At 32.9% G+C, this 18,525-nt stretch overlaps 1 protein-coding gene across 1 annotated transcript in view; it reads left to right on the top strand.

Annotated features, from left to right (window-relative positions):
• Positions 1-17,865, top strand: part of ERGIC2 (ERGIC and golgi 2) — a 36,203-nt gene extending 18,338 nt beyond the window's left edge. The window contains exons 6-14 of the mRNA XM_029206120.1: positions 977-1,017; positions 5,275-5,376; positions 6,585-6,680; positions 8,695-8,750; positions 9,658-9,756; positions 13,102-13,199; positions 16,013-16,175; positions 17,246-17,328; positions 17,498-17,865. Coding sequence (XP_029061953.1) covers positions 977-1,017; positions 5,275-5,376; positions 6,585-6,680; positions 8,695-8,750; positions 9,658-9,756; positions 13,102-13,199; positions 16,013-16,175; positions 17,246-17,328; positions 17,498-17,560 — 801 coding nt within the window. The 3' untranslated portion in view covers positions 17,561-17,865. The remainder of the gene's footprint in view (positions 1-976; positions 1,018-5,274; positions 5,377-6,584; positions 6,681-8,694; positions 8,751-9,657; positions 9,757-13,101; positions 13,200-16,012; positions 16,176-17,245; positions 17,329-17,497) is intronic.
• The last annotated feature ends 660 nt before the right edge of the window (positions 17,866-18,525 follow it).

The raw sequence follows: 18,525 nt of genomic DNA, 5'->3' as shown, positions 1-18,525 counted from the left end.
TGTGCTGTGAAAAAGGTTGGGAAGCAAGGTATAGACAAGTTCAGCAGGAGGAGTAATCAAAGTAATTTCACTGTAATCATTAACCTAGAGCAAGTGGCATATAGAATTTAGACTGACATTAGGGTTACAGTTACAGGAGAGGAAGGTTCCAGGTTGATATAATTAAATAACTAAAGGCACAGAGGTAGAACTGTCTGATGGAATGAGGGGTTAAAGAGAAAGGATTTATAGTGAGAGAGTAGTAGGTTAGGGCATGATTATGGAGGGATCATTAATAATATTGATAAGTTAGAAAGTAGAATTAATATGCCTTGTTATAAATCGCCTTTTAAAAATCAAAAGTGGACTTTTTGTTGGAAAATTAAATTGTGGGTATTGCCACAAACTGTGAGAAGTTTGCCTCTTTTCCTCTGATTCTACAAAGTAGCTAAGTTTGTCTTTGAATTGGTGAACATAGTGCCTAGATAAAATTTCTTGAGTTATTCTTTCTTGATTAATACGTTTGGGAATTATAGTGACATTGTTAGGTCATTTCAAAACTTTTTGATTTTATCATGGTATTTTCCTGGCAAGAATATGGGCTTTGGATGCTTGAATATTATACTTAAGCTGTATGTCTTTTTCATTTTAAATACTTTCATTTTAAATACTTAAGTTTCATGCTGGCATCATTTAAATGATTTTAAGTCTTAAAATACCATTTTGTACATGTGATAGATTGCATTGTATCCATTCCTATAAATGTAGATAACTGTAATAGAAAAATATTCACAGTTAGTGAAATTTCTTTATACTACTTTTGAGTAAAATTTTAAATTTTTTAGTTTGACTTATGGAAGATTAAATGTAAATTATGAATACTTGTTTTTAATGTTATTATAAATTTGTTCCTTGGTCAAAGAAAATTTTAAAAAATTATGATATAAGAGCCAAGAGAAATTGACAGTGCTAGTGATTATGTTTTCCTTTATTTCAGGCAATATTTGATCTTTCACCACAGCAAAAAGAGTGGCAGAGGTAATAAGTAAACAAAGTATTGTGGTCCATAGAAATTAGATCATGCTTTGTCTATTTTGTCTACTGTATATTATTCATAGATTAATATATTTATCTAGGCATTTCTTTGGATGAAATATTAGCAGAATATAGTATATAATATAATCTTTACACTTTCAAAGATTTTATCAGATCTTAGGAAAGTCATATAATCTTTAATGCACTTTGAATCATAAATACATTTTAGTTTTCATTTAAAATTGTATTAACTATTTAAAAAATTTTAAAAGCAATATATGATCAAATTTGAATATAAAGGATATAAAGTGAAAGTAAAAGCCTCCTCATCATTCTCTAAACCTAGTGCCACTAGCTGGTGGTGATAACCAGAGTTAAATTTCTTGTGTAGCCTGCTAGAAATATTCTGTTTGTGTATAATTCTCTACATGTTTCCATATTTGCTTATGTTATTTTTTTCCTAATACAAATGGGTTCATTCTATGCATTTGTTTTATAACTTTCTTTTTCCAACCTAACCTTATAATTTGCACATCTTCCCACTTAAGTACATATAGTGGTACCTTTTATGGATAAGCTATAATTTATTTAATTGGATACTTATCAATGGGCATTTAGATTGCTTGCAAAGATTCTAATATCAATGCTCAGTGAAAATTCTTGAATCTAATTCCTTGTGTGAATGTGTGTGTATATATATATATATATTCCTTATGTACTTGAGTGAATATATGTATATGTATATAAAGTTTCTAGAAAAGAAATTTATCTTTTAGAGTATATTTAATGTTTTGATAAGTTCTCATGACAAGGAAGAAAATTTGTAATGGTGAGGTAGGTGGTGGTTGTTAACTAAACTTATGGTGGTAATCATTTCACATATATACATCTGTCAAATCATATGTTTATACCTTAGTCTTATACAATGTTATATATTAGTAAAACTGGAAAAAAATTTTGATAGATAATGCCAAACATCTTCCCCAAATAGTTTCATTTATATTCCAAAGCTATCAGTATGTGAGAGTACTTGTTTCTATACAACCTCACCAACAGTGGGTATAACCAGACTTTTTTTATTTTTGCCAATTTGATCCGTGAAAACTGGTATTGTACTTGTTTTAGTTAGCATTTCTTTGTAAATCAGTTGAATATCTGTGGATTATTTTTTTCCCATTTGTATTTTTGTGTGTGTGAAACTGATTGCTCATGCCATATGCCCATTTTGCTTGGTTGTTTTCTTAATAACTTTAAATAATTTTTTGGTTTTTTTGTTTTGTTTTGTTTGTTTTTTGGCTGCATTGGGTCTTTGTTGCTACGCAAGGGCTTTCTCTAGTTGTGGCGAGCGGGGTGGGGGGGGGGGGGGGGTGGCGCTGCTCTTCATTGCGGTGCTGGGCTTCTCATTGCAGTGGCTTCCCTTGTTGCGGAGCACGGGCTTTAGGCACACGGGCTTCAGTAGCCGTGGCTCGTGGGCTCTAGAGTGGAGTGCAGGCTCAGTAGTTGTGGCACACAGGCTTTGTTGCTCCGCGGCATATGAGATCTTCTTGGACCAGGGCTCAAACCCATGTCCCCTGCATTGGCAGGTGGATTCTTAACCACTGCACCACCAGGGAAGCCCAATTTTTTGTATATTAAAGAAATTAGTTCTTTGTTTTAAATAGTTACCCCATCCCCACTCTTTTCTTTCTTTTTGTTTTCTAGACTGTGTCTTATGCTTAAAAAGGCATTACCTAATTTAAGATTATTACAAAAAAATTTTTTTACCCATTTTTTTTTTTTTTTCTTTCTAGTCCCTAAGTACATTTCAAAGGCCTTTCTCTTTTAATTTCTACTTTCACCATTTGGAGAGCTTTTAAAATTAAAGTTGAAACGAACGTATTGAACAAAATAACTGAATATTAGGTGTCTCTGGGCTTCTAGCGCTTTTAGTAGAGAGCCATCCAGAGATGAAATACATTACTTTATTCCAGAAATGTTAAAGTGAGAAGTCTCTTTTCATCTAGAATTTTATTTAGTGTTCAAGACTAGTAGTAAGTGAGAGAAGAGATTGTGTTTTTACTGTTAAAATGATAGACATTTTCCATCGTAGTAGAATTTTCTACATCCTTTTATATATGGAATATAAACTTGGGTATTTATTGGTATATTTGAGGCAGAAGTTATACACGTATACACACACACACACACACACACACACACACACACACAGTTTGGTGTCATCAACCTCTTTTCCCACTGCCCAGCACTAAAAGTTAAACTCTGGAAACAGAAGACACACATACAGCATACAGTTTGGTGTCATCAACCTCTTTTCCCACTGACCAAGCAATAAAAGTTGAACTCTGGAAATACAAGACATGCAAAAATATGAAGCTTTCAATTTCTGTTAGCATTAGATCTAAAGATTTTAAGTCTTTGTACATGTAAATCTGAAGATGGGATCTGGCCTCTTGAAGCTTCCTAGATTATCATGTTCTGCTTCTAAACAAATATTCTTGAATGGACTAGAGATGCCTAAGACCTAACAACCTGAATAATGTGCATACCAAAACGTTCTTTACCTGTAGAATTTGCTAAAAGATATTTAAGTTGTCTTTCAATTGTTCTGCTTTCTTAAAATATTTAGGGTCCCAATTAATCTCTTTCCTTTAGTAAAAGGAAATCTCAAAGCCTAGACATAGCCTTCCTGATTACTGTTTTTTATTTATACTAAATTTACAGTATAAAAATGACTTTTTATTTTAAATAGGCCTGTTACCAGTGTTCTTAGTGGGTGGTGCATACGTATTTTATCTTTATCTCTCACTTGCACTTCTAAAAAATGTTTATTATATCATTATGATGGGATGTGAAATATATTCTCATTTACATTTGCTTCTTCTTTAAGTTCCTATGTTTGTTAATAATTTTTCCAAGTTATTTATGTGTGTGTATGTATGTGTATATATATTTTAAAGACTTTTTAAGAGTATTTTTAGGTTTACAGCAAAACTGAGTGAAAAGTACAGAGTACCCAAATATCCCCTGCCCCCACCCGTGTACAGCCTCCATTGTTATCAATACCTCACACCAGAGTAGTACATTCCTTACAATCTATGCACCTACATGAACACATCATTATTGCCCAGAGTCCATAGTTTACGTTAGAGTTCACTCTTGAAGACGTACACTCTGTGAGTTTTAACAAATCCATAATAACATGTACTCACCATTACAGTACCTGTACTTTTACTGCCCTGAAAATTCCCGGTTTTGTCTATTCATCCCTCCTTTCCCTCTGGGTGTAAATTTTGTACTTGCTGAGTTTGAACTGTAATACAGGTGACTTTGGATGTTAGTTATATAAAGATATAGATTAAAGGATATAAAATAGGATTATATCTAAATATACAAAGTTATTGTTGAAAATGTTAGAAATATTAGAGAGAAGAAATACTTTTATTCTTGGTTTTGTTCTTCAGAATAAGTAATTTCATGAGTTATGTAAATGTAACAATTTTGTAAAAAAAAAAAAATCTTCAAGCAACTAATGTGTTTTTAGTGGCGAAGTATATTTAAAAAGAAAATCTAAGCATGAGTTCTCAAATGAATATTTTGTTCTCTATAATCCTATACCTTATATGCTGATGTTCTTTTTAAAAATTATAGGTAGAATATAATAGTTCGTTTAGAATGGTCTTGTCATAGGATAAAGTTCAGGTTTCTTTGGAAAAGGCAGGCACTAGGTGATACTAAATGTCACTGTGGCCTGGTTTGTAATGAGAATTGGATGCTCCTGTGTGGATTTAACCCCCAGTAATCTGCCCCTTTAAGTCCATCACATCTATTATGTGGCCCCTTATTTGTCTCATTCTTTGTATCTGTAACACTTTATTCAGTGCCCGACAAAAACTAAGAATTTTGTTATTGCTGCGTGCATGCATGAAAGATGAATTTAGATATTCAGGTGAACAGAAGTTCTTTCTTGGTGACCCTGATTCCACCAATAATGGACATGTAATTAGTGTCCACACATTCATTACTGATGGAATTAGACAGACTTAAGGACCCCAGCTGTTACACCTCTAGCCATACTCCCTCACTTTTCCTGCTTTCAAGGAAATGACCAAAGAATACTTGGGACTTTATTTTAGAATAAAGTTATGTAATAATAAATGTATGGCTTAGCTAAGTCAACTACCTGTGTTATTTTTAAAATAGTGTTGGCTTTCTCTGTGTGTCTTACCGTATTTGTTAACTATTGCTTGTTTTTGTATTTAGGATGCTACAGCTGATTCAGAGTAGACTGCAAGAAGAACATTCACTTCAAGATGTGATATTTAAAAGTGCTTTTAAAAGTGCATCAACAGCACTTCCACCAAGGTGGGAGATTTTGTGAGACTATTTATTAACAATTTATTGGGGCTTCCCTGGTGGCGCAGTGGTTGAGAGTCCGCCTGCCGATGCAGGGGACATGGGTTCGTGCCCTGGTCCGGGAAGATCCCACGTGCCGCGGAGCGGCTGGGCCCGTGAGCCATGGCCACTGAGCCTGCGTGTCCGGAGCCTGTGTTCCGCAATGGGAGAGGCCACAGCAGTGAGAGGCCCGCGTACCACAAAAAAAAAAAAAAAAAAAAGAATTTATTGTGACATAATTTTAGTATTGGTTTACTCCTCTGAATCTTATATTTCTTAGAGAAAATGTAATCATTCTTTATGATGAGATGTCTTTTTTTTTTTTTTTTTTTTTGGCCGCACCGTGCGGCATATGGGATCTTAGTTCCCTAACCAGGGATTGAACCCGCGCCCCCTGCAGTGGAAGCGTGGAATCTTAACCACTGGACCGCCAGGGAAGTCTCAAGATGTCTTTTTTCCTCTTAAATTTATGGCCTATGATACTGATCAGGATTATCCCAAATATTATTTTCATTTTTATGTGTGTATGGTATACCTTCATATAAAATTGTACTAGGTTTTAAGAACAAATTAATTTCATTTACCATTATGAAGATGTATAAACTTTTGTTAGGAATTTCATGTTTTTATTTCACTTTTTGTCTCTTTTATAGATTAGAAGAGCTGATATTTGGAAATGCTATAATCATGAAAATGATCATTTAAATTTAAAAATATACAGAGGTTTTACATTTGCTTAGGAAGAAAATGTTATTGTCTATTTGAAGTTAAGTGGCATGCCCTTCCCTTACTTATTCTTTTTCCCAACGCTTCCTGTCCCCTAAAGCACCAGAAACATGATAAAAGCATGTCTTTGTTGGACTAGTAATTCTTTACTTTTAATTTTTCTTCTCTCATTAGACTTAGTCCTCTGGTTAAATTTGAATGACCTTGAAATTTTATATTTGTGTAAATAATATATATATATAATAATTATATAATTTTTTTCATTTTGTAGATGTTTTTTAATAAAAGTGTAGACTTCAAAAAACTGCTATTCTACTTTTGACATTTAGAACATTATCTAAAAATTGATCTTTAGGGATTTTTTTTTTCCCATCTATAAAATTTTCTCACCAGAAATATGGTGACTATATTGAATACGCTGTAAGTAATTCAAATGTATCTTGTTGTAACAGGGAAGATGATTCATCACAGCCTGCAGATGCTTGCAGAATTCGTGGTCATCTATATGTCAATAAAGTAGCAGGGAATTTTCACATAACTGTGGGCAAGTATGTTCTTTTCACTTACTGAAAATACTTTAAACAAGTTGGCAGTTTGGTTAAAAGTAAATTCTTTGTTAATCAAATAATATATAACTAACCACTAGAGAACTCTTAAAATGTGTATTTTTTATGTCTTCAGCCTTCAACCTCAGGATAGAGAAGACCACTAACTTTAAAAACTACTGCTTCAAAACAAAAGAAAAATAGTCATGTCATATTTCATATATTAAAGTATATAAGCTGTAGGTAAATATGAATTAAAACCTTCAGCTTGCCAAGTTTTAGTAGCCAGAAAGCTCTTACCTAGACATTTCATTAATTTGTTCATTTTGTTGTATATTAGGTTTTTGTTTTGTTTTTCCTTTTGGTGATCCTCATCAAAATATAATCCCTGACCAGTACGAGACAAGTATTTTGATGTAGTTAGAAATATGTCTGGGATAAAGTTAAATTGGGTAAATGTTAAGGAAAAATATCAGACCACCTGCCTTCATGAGCAGAACCCAGCACAGAAACTGTCATATAATAAACACTTGGTAAATTCCTGAATGAATAAATAGATTCTCTGATTATCTCCTCTCTCTTTCTCTGCTTTTCTCCCTCCCTTCCTTCCTTCCATCTAGACTTGCAAAGCTGAACAATTCTTCATTGCAAAAGAAGAGTATTTTTTGAGTACTTGCTATGTGCAGAGTACCATGGTAGATACTAAAGATGAAGCAGTGAAAAACAGAGAAAGGGTGTTTGCCCTTATGGTGCTGACATTCTGTGAGAGAATCTGAATTTTAAACAGTGAATTACACTAATTATTTAATTATAGTTGTATTGAAGTTATAAAGGAAAACTATGACTGATAAGAAACTATATAACAAGGTACCTGACCTACTGTGCAAGTCAGTGGAGGCTTTATTGAGGGAAACCTTTTTACACTAATGGATGGTTAGGAATTTTATATATAAAAGGAGAGAATGGCATCTAGACTGAGGGAAAGGCCATAAAGCAGGACAGAGCATGGCTGGAGATTTTTTAAATATATAGAGACAGCATTAGACTTCTATGCAAAATTATTTCAGTGTTTACAGTGATCAGATCAAATCAGGCATTTGCTTTGTCTTTGTTTTGTTTTTTTGGCCGTGCCACATGGGTTGTGAGATCTTACTTCCTCAACCAGGGGTTAAACCCGGGCCCTCGGCAGTGAAAGTGCTGAGTCCTAACCACTGGGCTGCCAGGGAATTCCCTGCTTTGTCTTTGTTATCCCACTCTTCTTAACATTCATGTTTTGTTGTTTTGTTACTGTTGCCAGGGCCTATTCTCTCCATCCCCAACCTGTAGATGGGAACCTTAGAATTTCTTGGTATCATATAGTCAACAAATAATAGTTGGCTCAAAGAAATTTAGAAGGTTTTATTGCACTTCTGGATAAAAACAATATCCTACTCCAAAACTAACTGAAAGAGGGAAACGTTGACAAATATTGGAAGAACTTCTATATTTTGGCCTTTGTTCTCAATTTCACTTACCTCTCCATGTGATAACTCATATTATCAATAAGAGAGGCCAAATGGAAAAGCATTTGGTTTGTATCCTATCCTTATCTTATCTGGGATTTTGAAAATAGGGAATGTCAACTCTAAACCCCAGTTAAGCAAAATGTTATCTCCCAGCAAAAATACCTGGATTCCAAAAAAGTACTCAATTACTACTATTATAATTTGAATTTCATTAATAAGTTTGTAAAAATTTGTTTTCTCTCTTGTTATGTAACTACATAATATCTTCAGTTTTGCATCTTGGCCCACAAAACCTAAAATATTTACTGTCTGACTCTTTACAGAAAACGTTTGCCAACCCCCAGTTTATTGCATTACTGAGATGAGATTTACCTACTTAAATCATGGGCCAAGTATGTTGTTATATTATTTTATACTAAGAAAATTATATAACTTAGGAAAGATCCCCTTTATGACTTTAATTAGTTATGTATTTAAATGTTATTACTTTAATCTTTTTTTCCTCCTTTCAGGGCAATTCCACATCCCCGAGGTCATGCACACTTGGCAGCACTTGTCAACCACGACTGTAAGCAGTTTCTGAAATTTCTTTCTGTGAAGATGTCCTTGCAAAAAAAGTGTGTTTTTTAATTTTTAGTGCAGGTGCGAGGTAGGGCTTTGGAAGTGGGGTATGCTGAAAGAAGATATCTGAAGGAGAAAATAAATGAACTAACTTATTGACTAATCCATTTTCTCTTGTCTTTAAGCTACCTATATTTCTTTTTAGCCATAGCTCAGAAGTTGCTAAGGTAGGGAGAAGCACCCTTGGTGTGCTTTATATCACTTAGTACACATTTCTGCTAATTTTTTTTTTTCTGATAGTTTTTACAGATAGTGAAGAGAATATATTTGAAACTTGTTTAAATATGTAAATTTAAATATGGACATTTACACACATATATAAAGTATTCAAGTTAGTTTTGTGTAATGATTATCATAAAACTTAGCTTTTAAAGTCTCCTTTAGACAACAAAAACAAGTAATAAATTCCATAAAAAACAAGTTTAGTTACATAAATGTGCTAAAGCAATAGTGTGTATTAAAAATATATCTGATCAGTTTCATGGACATCATCTCAGTTCTTCTAACACAATCCTGTTTCTATATGATGATTTGGACTAGAAAAGACTTATTTTTTTGTTTATCAGAATTAGATGTCATATTATTTCTTAGATATTAATTTGTATATAATTATGAAATTTGCGATATAGCATTTTATCAGAATGTGTTTACCTCTATACATATAATTCCCACATATTTGCATGCATTTTTCTTAAAATAATATGTTTTTAAATACTATATTATTATACCAGCAGATTTTAGATATTTTCATTTGAGAATAGGTAAGAATGTGAACTAATCTGTAACATGTAGTTTTGAATAATTTAATTTCTCTACTTAATTTTTTTTTTTTTTTTTTTTTTTTTGCCTCTTAGCTTACAATTTTTCTCATAGAATAGATCATTTGTCTTTTGGAGAGCTTGTTCCAGGAATTATTAATCCTTTAGATGGAACTGAAAAGATTGCATTTGATCGTAAGTATTTAATAATTACTGTTGGAATTTGCACGTAAGCAAATAGTTCTTATAACTTTGATATTAATACATTTTAAGTAAACCTCTTCCTTAACCCCCTGTAACAGATAAACGGATAAATCTTGAAGTGGTTTAAATGGCTGATCATCTTTAAGTGGAGATGTGTGTAAGAGAATTTGTTCTAGTAGTGGATGAATTTTAAATGGTAAAAAATGAGCCATGGAACAGAATAAGAAATTAGTCAGAAGTAGTCAGGAGAAGGAGTAGAATTTAAAGGCTCTGTAAGTATATGAAAGGTTAATGTGTTAAGAGGGCATAACTGCTTTTCCATGTTCAACAAAGAAAGAATAAGAACAAAAGAAAGTTTGAACATTATAAGAAAAATTTTCTTCTTTGTGTAGGTTCAAAGTTCTAAAATCTATACTATATTTACCATATCAGAAACCTCTGTAGAGAATTTTACAAACATCAGAAACCTAGAGTTCTTCTAGAATGGTTTGGTATTAACACAGTCAGAAGTAGTACAGATACCTTTTATTACTGTTTGTTTTAATCATCTATTCCATTTAAAATTTCAGTTTATGCAAATATGGATGGATTATTAAGGAAATAAAAGGTTTTTTGGTTTCTGATGTTTGTTTTTTGAAGATTTTTGGTTGCCTTTCTTCTTTAATAGTCATATTATATGCCTTAAGGACGTCTAAAGCTTCCTGTGCCACTAGGAATTCTAGCCTTTGCAAAACTGTAATTAAGGATTTCATTTTTTATTAATTCAAATAGATTTATTAATGTTCTTTTCGGTATTTTACTCTTTTAGCATAGTGTTGTAATCAGATACATTAAACATGTTTTATTTAGAATTCATGAGTATCTTATGTTTGTGTGGGAATGTTTCACTCAAGGAAGCTTGAGAGTACTAAATTTGGAAATGTGTGAGTAGAAACATTCTGAGAATTACAAGCTTTGTTCTGTGTAATCTCATCTTTAAGTATGTGTTCATTCTACACCAAAATACATTAAATATTACAAGAGATGCGCAATTGAAAATATGTTGGTTAATACTTTGTTTCAAGATGCTGAAATGAACTATACATTTTTGTAAAGAAGCAGATCTAAATATGAACAGATTAATTTTCAAAAGGCTCTTTAAATTTACATGTTCAGGAAGACTAAGAGGTGTTTAGAATTATTTTATAAAATGGCATGAGATGAATGTCAGTAGGTTATTCAAAGCTTTAAAGCAGGTATACTCTTCTCCTTCCTAATATATGTTCTATTGGGCCTCTTTTTCGATAAAGAAAAAATTCAGCATTACAGATCTGTTGGATTCAGGTAACTACCGTCTCCTTCATGTAGGAATTTTGAGGGGATTACTTAGCAGTGATATGTTTAATGCTGTGCAGATTTGGACAGACCTATAACCTTTGGAACAATTTGTGGCTTGCAACAAAATCTAATGCAAGAGCATTTTCCCCCTGCCTGGCCATTAAGTTATCTAACAGACTTATATATTAGACAAATAGGTCTTCAGCAGTTCTCTCTCCATAGCTTAAAAGGCTTCCAATTTTCCCTGTCACGTTTCTTTGACCTGCTTTGGCTACTGTTCATTGCATTGGACTTCATTCCGCACGTGGTGAGATTTCCTTTGTCTCTGATTTTTTTCCCTCAAGTCTAATTATCCCACCCATGTGTACAGCATTGGTTATAACCTCACCACTCTGAATTTCATCTTCTTTTTCATAAATACTTCATACTTGAACACCTTCTTCTCCGCTCATTTTCAGCTTATTTTTGTTTATGACGTAATAGAGATATTTGTAAAACACCTCAAAAATAAGCACAGATTGAGCAGTTCACTTTACATCAGAGAACAACTCAAAGGATGAAAGATCGTCCACAATTGATAAGCCATTTATTGGTGGTGGACAAAGTTGACACACTTTTGCTCTAACATTATGTGTGGTAATATTTAGGATTTAAGTTGAAATTAATAATAGAACTGGCCAAAAACTGTTTTATGTTTTTGAAAGTTATAGTGGTACAAGTGGTAGTTATAGTGGTAGGTGAAATAAGAAATGGTGAAGTTGAAACAGGCTTTGCTTTATTTTGTTAGAAACTTGTTTAATGTTAGTGTTGAAGAGACCATTAGTCTTACCTCTCCCTTCTATCTACAATTTTAACTTTCCCTCTCCTATTCTGAATTACAGTGAGATAAGAGACAGAGAAATTGAACTGATGGAAATAAAAATAAAAATTAATTCACGCTAGACACATGAAAGTACATACTGTATACCTCCATTTATATGCAATTCTAGAATAAGCAAAATGAGTCTGTAACAATAGAAGGTAGATGAGTGGTTGGCCTAGGACCAGAGGTAGAAGGGATTGACTGAAAAGGGATTCAAAGGAACTCTTTGGGGTGATTAAAATGTTTTATATTTTGATAGTGGTGGTGATTGTATGGATAAAAACATTTGTCAAAATTTATCAAACCATACATTTAAAACTTATATATTTTATTCATGTACTCAGTTATCATAGACAGTTATCACCATGTGACGTGAAGTACATCACAAATGTAATGAGGCCCTATTCACTTAACCTAGCTGAAACTATAGATAGATATGTCTAGTTCTAAATTTTCTAGAATGTAGACCTAGAGAATTAACATGTTTTGTATTATGTGAACTGTTAATTGTTTAAAATTAATTAATAATTAGTAATATACTGGTGTTTATGACTTGTATTAAACCTATAAATGCCTAATGACTATATAAATATGATCATTTTGATTACGTGGTAACCCCAGGCCATCATTGAGTAGTTTCTTTGCTTATTTTCCTACTGTAGTATTGATTCTTTGTATTTATCCAAAGGCTACATTTTGGTTTATATATCCAATAGCTAATTCAGTTTTGGTTTATTTATTTCTGTTCAGATATTAGTAGAAACTGAAAATGTGTCTTGTGGTGGTTATGCTATTATAACTTTATTTTTATTAGTTTCTGTACTATAAAGAAATGCTTTTATTTTCCATATTTTATAAAAGGATGATAATGATTATAAAAGATATCTAACTAGATAACTAGCTCATCTTTTTTGACATCTTCTAATAGATGTGTGTGTGTGTCTGTGTGACTATTTTATGCTTACTGAGAACTTGTTTTACCAAATGTGAATATATTGCTTTCATTGATTCTTTTATAATATTTTTTTGTTAGACATTAAGTTATAAGTAGCATTAAATTTCAGATTAGATGTATTTAATAGAAGGCTGATGTATTTGGCAGTAGTTTCATTGCTACTGGATTGATGAAAAAAACCTACATTTTGTTTTTATTCTAGACAACCAGATGTTCCAATATTTTATTACAATCGTGCCAACAAAACTACATACATATAAAATTTCAGCAGACACCCATCAGTTTTCTGTGACAGAAAGGGTAAGTTGAATCCAACTGGTAAAATTATTTTTTTAAAGCATTTTATAGTCCCGCTACAAAATTAGTTTGGAGTTTCAGGTAATGCCCTCCCCCATTTAAAATTTGAAATGCATTGACATTTTATTTTAAGTCAATAAAATATCAGAAATGGGTATTAAGTATGTTTTAGAGTAAGAAAAGTAGATTTAAAAAATCTGGAATGTTTTCCATTCAATTAGTAACAAATTATTAAACTATGATATTAATTATTTTACTCTTAATATCTTAATACTTGTTTTCCCATGTACTGGTATAAGCAGTTTTTTTTAATCTGCCAGCAGATTTTCTGATTTCTCTGTTATTTATTTTTTACTTAATGTATCTACCCTGGGACACGCATGGTTATTATGACTCAGATAGCAGATTTAGAGGGTTTGCCTTCCTAATTTAGGGCTTCATATTCATCTAATTGAGAGGACAGACGTTCTGCAACCTTAGGGTGGAGTGGCCTTATAAGTAAATATTGATAATGAGAAGCAGAATTTTGGAATTGGGCAGTTTAACAGATTTCTCACTTACTCTGGGACCATGTTTTCTTTCATTCTTTTTGTTGTTAATTTTTTATTTTTATAAGCTATGTTTTCTTATTGTGTTCAAGAATGGTGAATATTCAAATACTAGTATCCAGAAGAATTCCAGAATTTAAGTACTTTTAAAAATTTGCTTTCGGGCTTCCCTGGTGGCGCAGTGGTTGAGAGTCCGCCTGCCGATGCAGGGGACACGGGTTCGTGCCCCGGTCCGGGAGGATCCCACGTGCCGTGGAACGGCTGGGCCCGTGAGCCATGGCCGCTGAGCCTGCGCGTCCGGAGCCTGTGCTCCGCAACGGGAGAGGCCACAGCAGTGAGAGGCCCGTGTACAGCAAAAAAATAAAATAAAATTTGCTTTCCTCCATATGAAATTTTCCTTTGATAGTCTTATAACTTATGTTGACTACGTCCTCAGTAATTGTAGAGTTTTCCTTATTCTTGGGAAACTAAATACTGAAGTTTTTAGGGGTGAAGTGTCATGTGTTTATAACTTTTCAAATGGTTCAGGAGGAAAAATCAAGTATGTGTAACTCCGTGTGTGTGTGTGTGTGTACGCATGCGCACGCTCACATGCAGAGAGAAAGAGAAACTAGGTAAAGTGTCTACAAGTATATATTGTGCTTTTTAGCATTTCTTTATGGGTGGGGAGATAACTATTTCTCACTAAGGTTGGCAACACCTGAAGGTCAGGCAGTCTACACAGCAGCACGACTTTGGGGAAAACAGGCATGCATACATTGCTAAGGAAGTGCAAAATGGCGTAGTCTCTTGGAAGGGAGTTTGGCAATATCTGCAAAATGACATATGCATTTACCTTTTGACCCAGCAATCCCACTTCTAGGAATTAAATCCAAAGATACGGTGGGAAAAAAGCGATGTTGTATATGAGATTATTCGTTTTGTTACTTGTAATGACAGAAGACTGGAAGCAACCCAAGTGATACATCGACACAATGGAGGAACATGCAACTTTAAAAAAAAGAGAGAGAAAGATATCTATATACTGATACGAAATTATCTCCAGGATGTATTTTAAATAACAAAAATAAATTAACAAGAAAAAAAAAAAAGAATCCCAGAGCATTTGACCTTTGTGGGGTGTGTTAATACTGATAGGACAACTACAGTGGTTGTATTTCACTTTAAAAAAAAAAGGAGTAACTGGAGTTGGTAGAGTGGAGGATGAGAAGGACAGGGCTGACCTTCATTGGTCCTAGACCAAAAGTGAATCATTATGAGTCTTTTGTTATGTAGACACTGTGATCCCTAAAACGATATCCACTCACATAGGTGATGACAATATATTTATAACTTTGGCAAAATATTGAACTTATCAGAACTTAAAGATGAAGTCACTTTATATTGGAAACTTGATCAATGGCTTATAAGGCTCTTTTGTGCTAATAGGCAAAGAGGTTTTGTAATGCCCACATGAAATTGTTTTAATTTCCCACGTTACTTGTCTTCCTAAAGCTTGCAGTTTAGTTACAGCTTAGTAAAAACAGGTAGGGCCTGACACAAAAATCATAGCAAAGCACTGTGGTAACATAGTTGTTTCATGCTATAATAGAAATTTATTAGAAATTTGCAAACTTGAGTTTTGAAGTGTAAACAGAATGGAATGAAACAATATATTCTCACTCAGTGTGCACACTGTGGTAGGTTTATAATTTTAGTTATGCTCCTTTCAAGAAAAATTTCCTTTAAAAACTGAACCAGTAGCTCAGATATTGATATCTTTCAAATTAATGTATTATGTTTTCTTCCTGTACTCCATCTCATATAGTTTAAAATGAACAACAGCAATTGAAATTGGTTTTAAATCTTATCATTCAAATGACAGGAAGTAGATAGAATTATTTTGTAAATTCTTAGCAAAGAAATAATACAAAAAGTATGTCAAAATAGGAATGTAGTTTTCATTGATTTGGTCAATGAAGAATGTGCCATATAAACTCTTGAGTTTAGTAGAAACCTTGTAGTATGTAAAGTGACCTTTCTGAGAAAACAGTAAAAAATGATTCTGTTCTTTTGATTGCTTCAAAAGCTAACCATACAAAGAATACAGAATAATTTGCTTATTTCTGGAGAGCTTGGTCTAGTAGGACAATTCATAAAGAGATTTGGATGTGCCTCTTGTTCAGGAGGGCTGGAGGGCTTCATATTGACTGTATACAAGTAACCTAATGATGTGAATCCTGTTTGTCTCTTCCTCCTCTCTCTCCCCTTCCTTTTGCCTTTCTTTAGGAACGTGTCATTAACCATGCTGCAGGCAGCCATGGAGTCTCTGGGATTTTTATGAAATATGATCTCAGCTCTCTTATGGTGACAGTTACTGAGGAGCATATGCCATTCTGGCAGTTTTTTGTAAGGCTTTGTGGTATTGTTGGAGGAATCTTTTCAACAACAGGTTAAGATTCATTCCTTTTTTTGTCTAATTTCTAAAAGTTCTGCTAACATTAAAAATCAAGATGCTTTTACTTAAAAGGGGAAAGAAATATACACATTCTCATGTTTTGATACTTAAAGAACTTTTTCTTTAAGATTTAATTTCAAACCTCAAAAATTGTATTGATTAAGCGTTACACATAACTAAGTTCACTGCATTCAGTGATTTACGGGAGATTACTTAGTGTGCTAGAGAGAGCCTAGGATTGGACCCAAGTTCTGTCATTTACATGGTGATAGCTTTGTGTAGGTCACCTAAATTTTCTGAAATTGTTTTCTCTATATAAACATGAGAATAATAATATCTAACTTGCAAGTGTGTTACAGGATTAGATGAGAAAATGCCTAGAAATAGTAGATACTTTGAATGTAAATTTTCTTTTTCAGTTAAGGTATTTTTAACTGTACACAATGTAAAATTGTATTTTATGGTATGTTGAACTATGAAATATGTGAAACCAAATTTTTAGTCAGTAATGTTTTTATGACTTTTGGTCTTTTCGCTGTAAAATTATGGGATTCTCTCAAAGATAACTTGCAGAATTGTAATTGTGAAAATTTGAGAGTTGAGTATAATAGATAAGGAAACAGTTCCTTTTTTATCCTAACCTCTATTTAATATTACATGGAGTTTATATAGTTTGAATTATATTTTTAAAATGGATGAATAGCTTTTATGAAAGTTTTTATCACTGCTTTATTTAGATTCATTTAAATTTATGGTGCTAGTAGTATTTATTTTCCAAAATTGTGTAGGTGTGAGACATATTAAGCACCTTTGAAAAGATTGCTTTGTCAAGGTCATGAATTATGTGGCTTTGTGATTTTGAAAAGAAATTCATTTATTTTAAAATTCAATTGTCTTGATATTTTTGACTGTGGAAGTGAATAAAGCAAACTGTTTCCTTCCTTATCTATTCCTTTATAATAGTTTTTTATTCTTACTTACAAAATTAGGAAATGAACAACTTAGGAAGAAATTTCATTAAAAGCATAATTTAATTAAAAACATAAACTTATTTTTTATTACAGGCATGTTACATGGAATTGGAAAATTTATAGTCGAAATAATTTACTGTCGTTTCAGACTTGGAGCCTACAAACCCGTCAGTTCTGTAAGTGGTGTAGTATAAATGGTGCTGATCTCTAAGTCATAGTATCATTGTTAAATCTAAATAGTAGCTCTTGGCGCCCAGAAAGAAATTGCCCAAAATAAAGTGTTGTGTTTAGAGGAAATAGTGTAAGGAATAAAACTAATGCTTCGGTCTTTTTATTCCTCCCTAGGTTCCCTTTGAAGATGGCCACACAGACAACCACTTACCTCTTTTAGAAAATAATACACATTAGCACCTCCCAAGTAAAGGAGAAAAACTTTTTGTCTGAGACGTAAAACCTTTTTAATAATAAAATATTGTGCAATATATTCAAAGAAAAGAAAATATGAATGAGAAGCAGGAATCACCCTAGGGGAAAAAAAAAAAAGAAAAAAACCCAAACTGAAATCCTGTGTGTGTTGTGTCTGTTACAAATGTCCTAGAAGAAATTATACAGCTAATCTAATCAGTGAATAAGCCCAACTGGAATATTGCGTTGAAGATGACCCCTTCTGATATTTTCATAGCAACGGCAGTATCGAAATCAAACCTTGCTTCTTGATGACAAAGAGCCTGAAGGAAGAAGTCAAACCACATCTAAAGAAAATGGCATTGATAAGTGCAAATGTTTGCATCTGTTTGTTTTTAAAAGATATGATGTCAGAATAAAATATGTAAAACATGTGGAAAACTAGTCTAGACTTTAAAAAGTGTGGTCAGGTCACATTGTTAATAAAGGAAGAGAGGGAGGGGCCCCTGTGTTATAGCCATATTACTGTTAAGCCATAACGACAAGACCATTTATCCAATAATTCAGTCTTAGGACGGTTACTGCTTTTCTTTAAACTCTGGCGATTGACTTTTCTGATCAGGGCAGGGTCGTGAAAGACTTAAGGTGAATTCTTACAGGGGCAGGTACATAGATGCTATAATATGTAACAGAGGTATCATTCACAAATTATATAGTGGGCACTTATACAGGGAGAAGAAAGCACATGTTTAAAAAAAATGCTAAGTTTCCTAATCTGATCCTTATTATTGGTATACTTTGGGAACAGGGGGTGAGTAATAAAAAGATCAACTACTAATGATGAAAATTACCAGTCTGTAAAAGATTAAGAGGATAAGTAGCATATTTTGTGTGTGTTGTGGTGAGTGGGCAACAGGATAACTTTAAATAAAATAGAAGCATGAGGCAAATATTTAAGTAAGACAAGA

Source organism: Monodon monoceros, unplaced genomic scaffold (genome assembly GCF_005190385.1).
Source record: "Monodon monoceros isolate NGI ecotype Baffin Bay Population unplaced genomic scaffold, NGI_Narwhal_1 Super_Scaffold_6, whole genome shotgun sequence".
Taxonomy (NCBI): domain Eukaryota; kingdom Metazoa; phylum Chordata; class Mammalia; order Artiodactyla; family Monodontidae; genus Monodon; species Monodon monoceros.
This window is presented reverse-complemented; position numbering and strand designations above follow the sequence as displayed.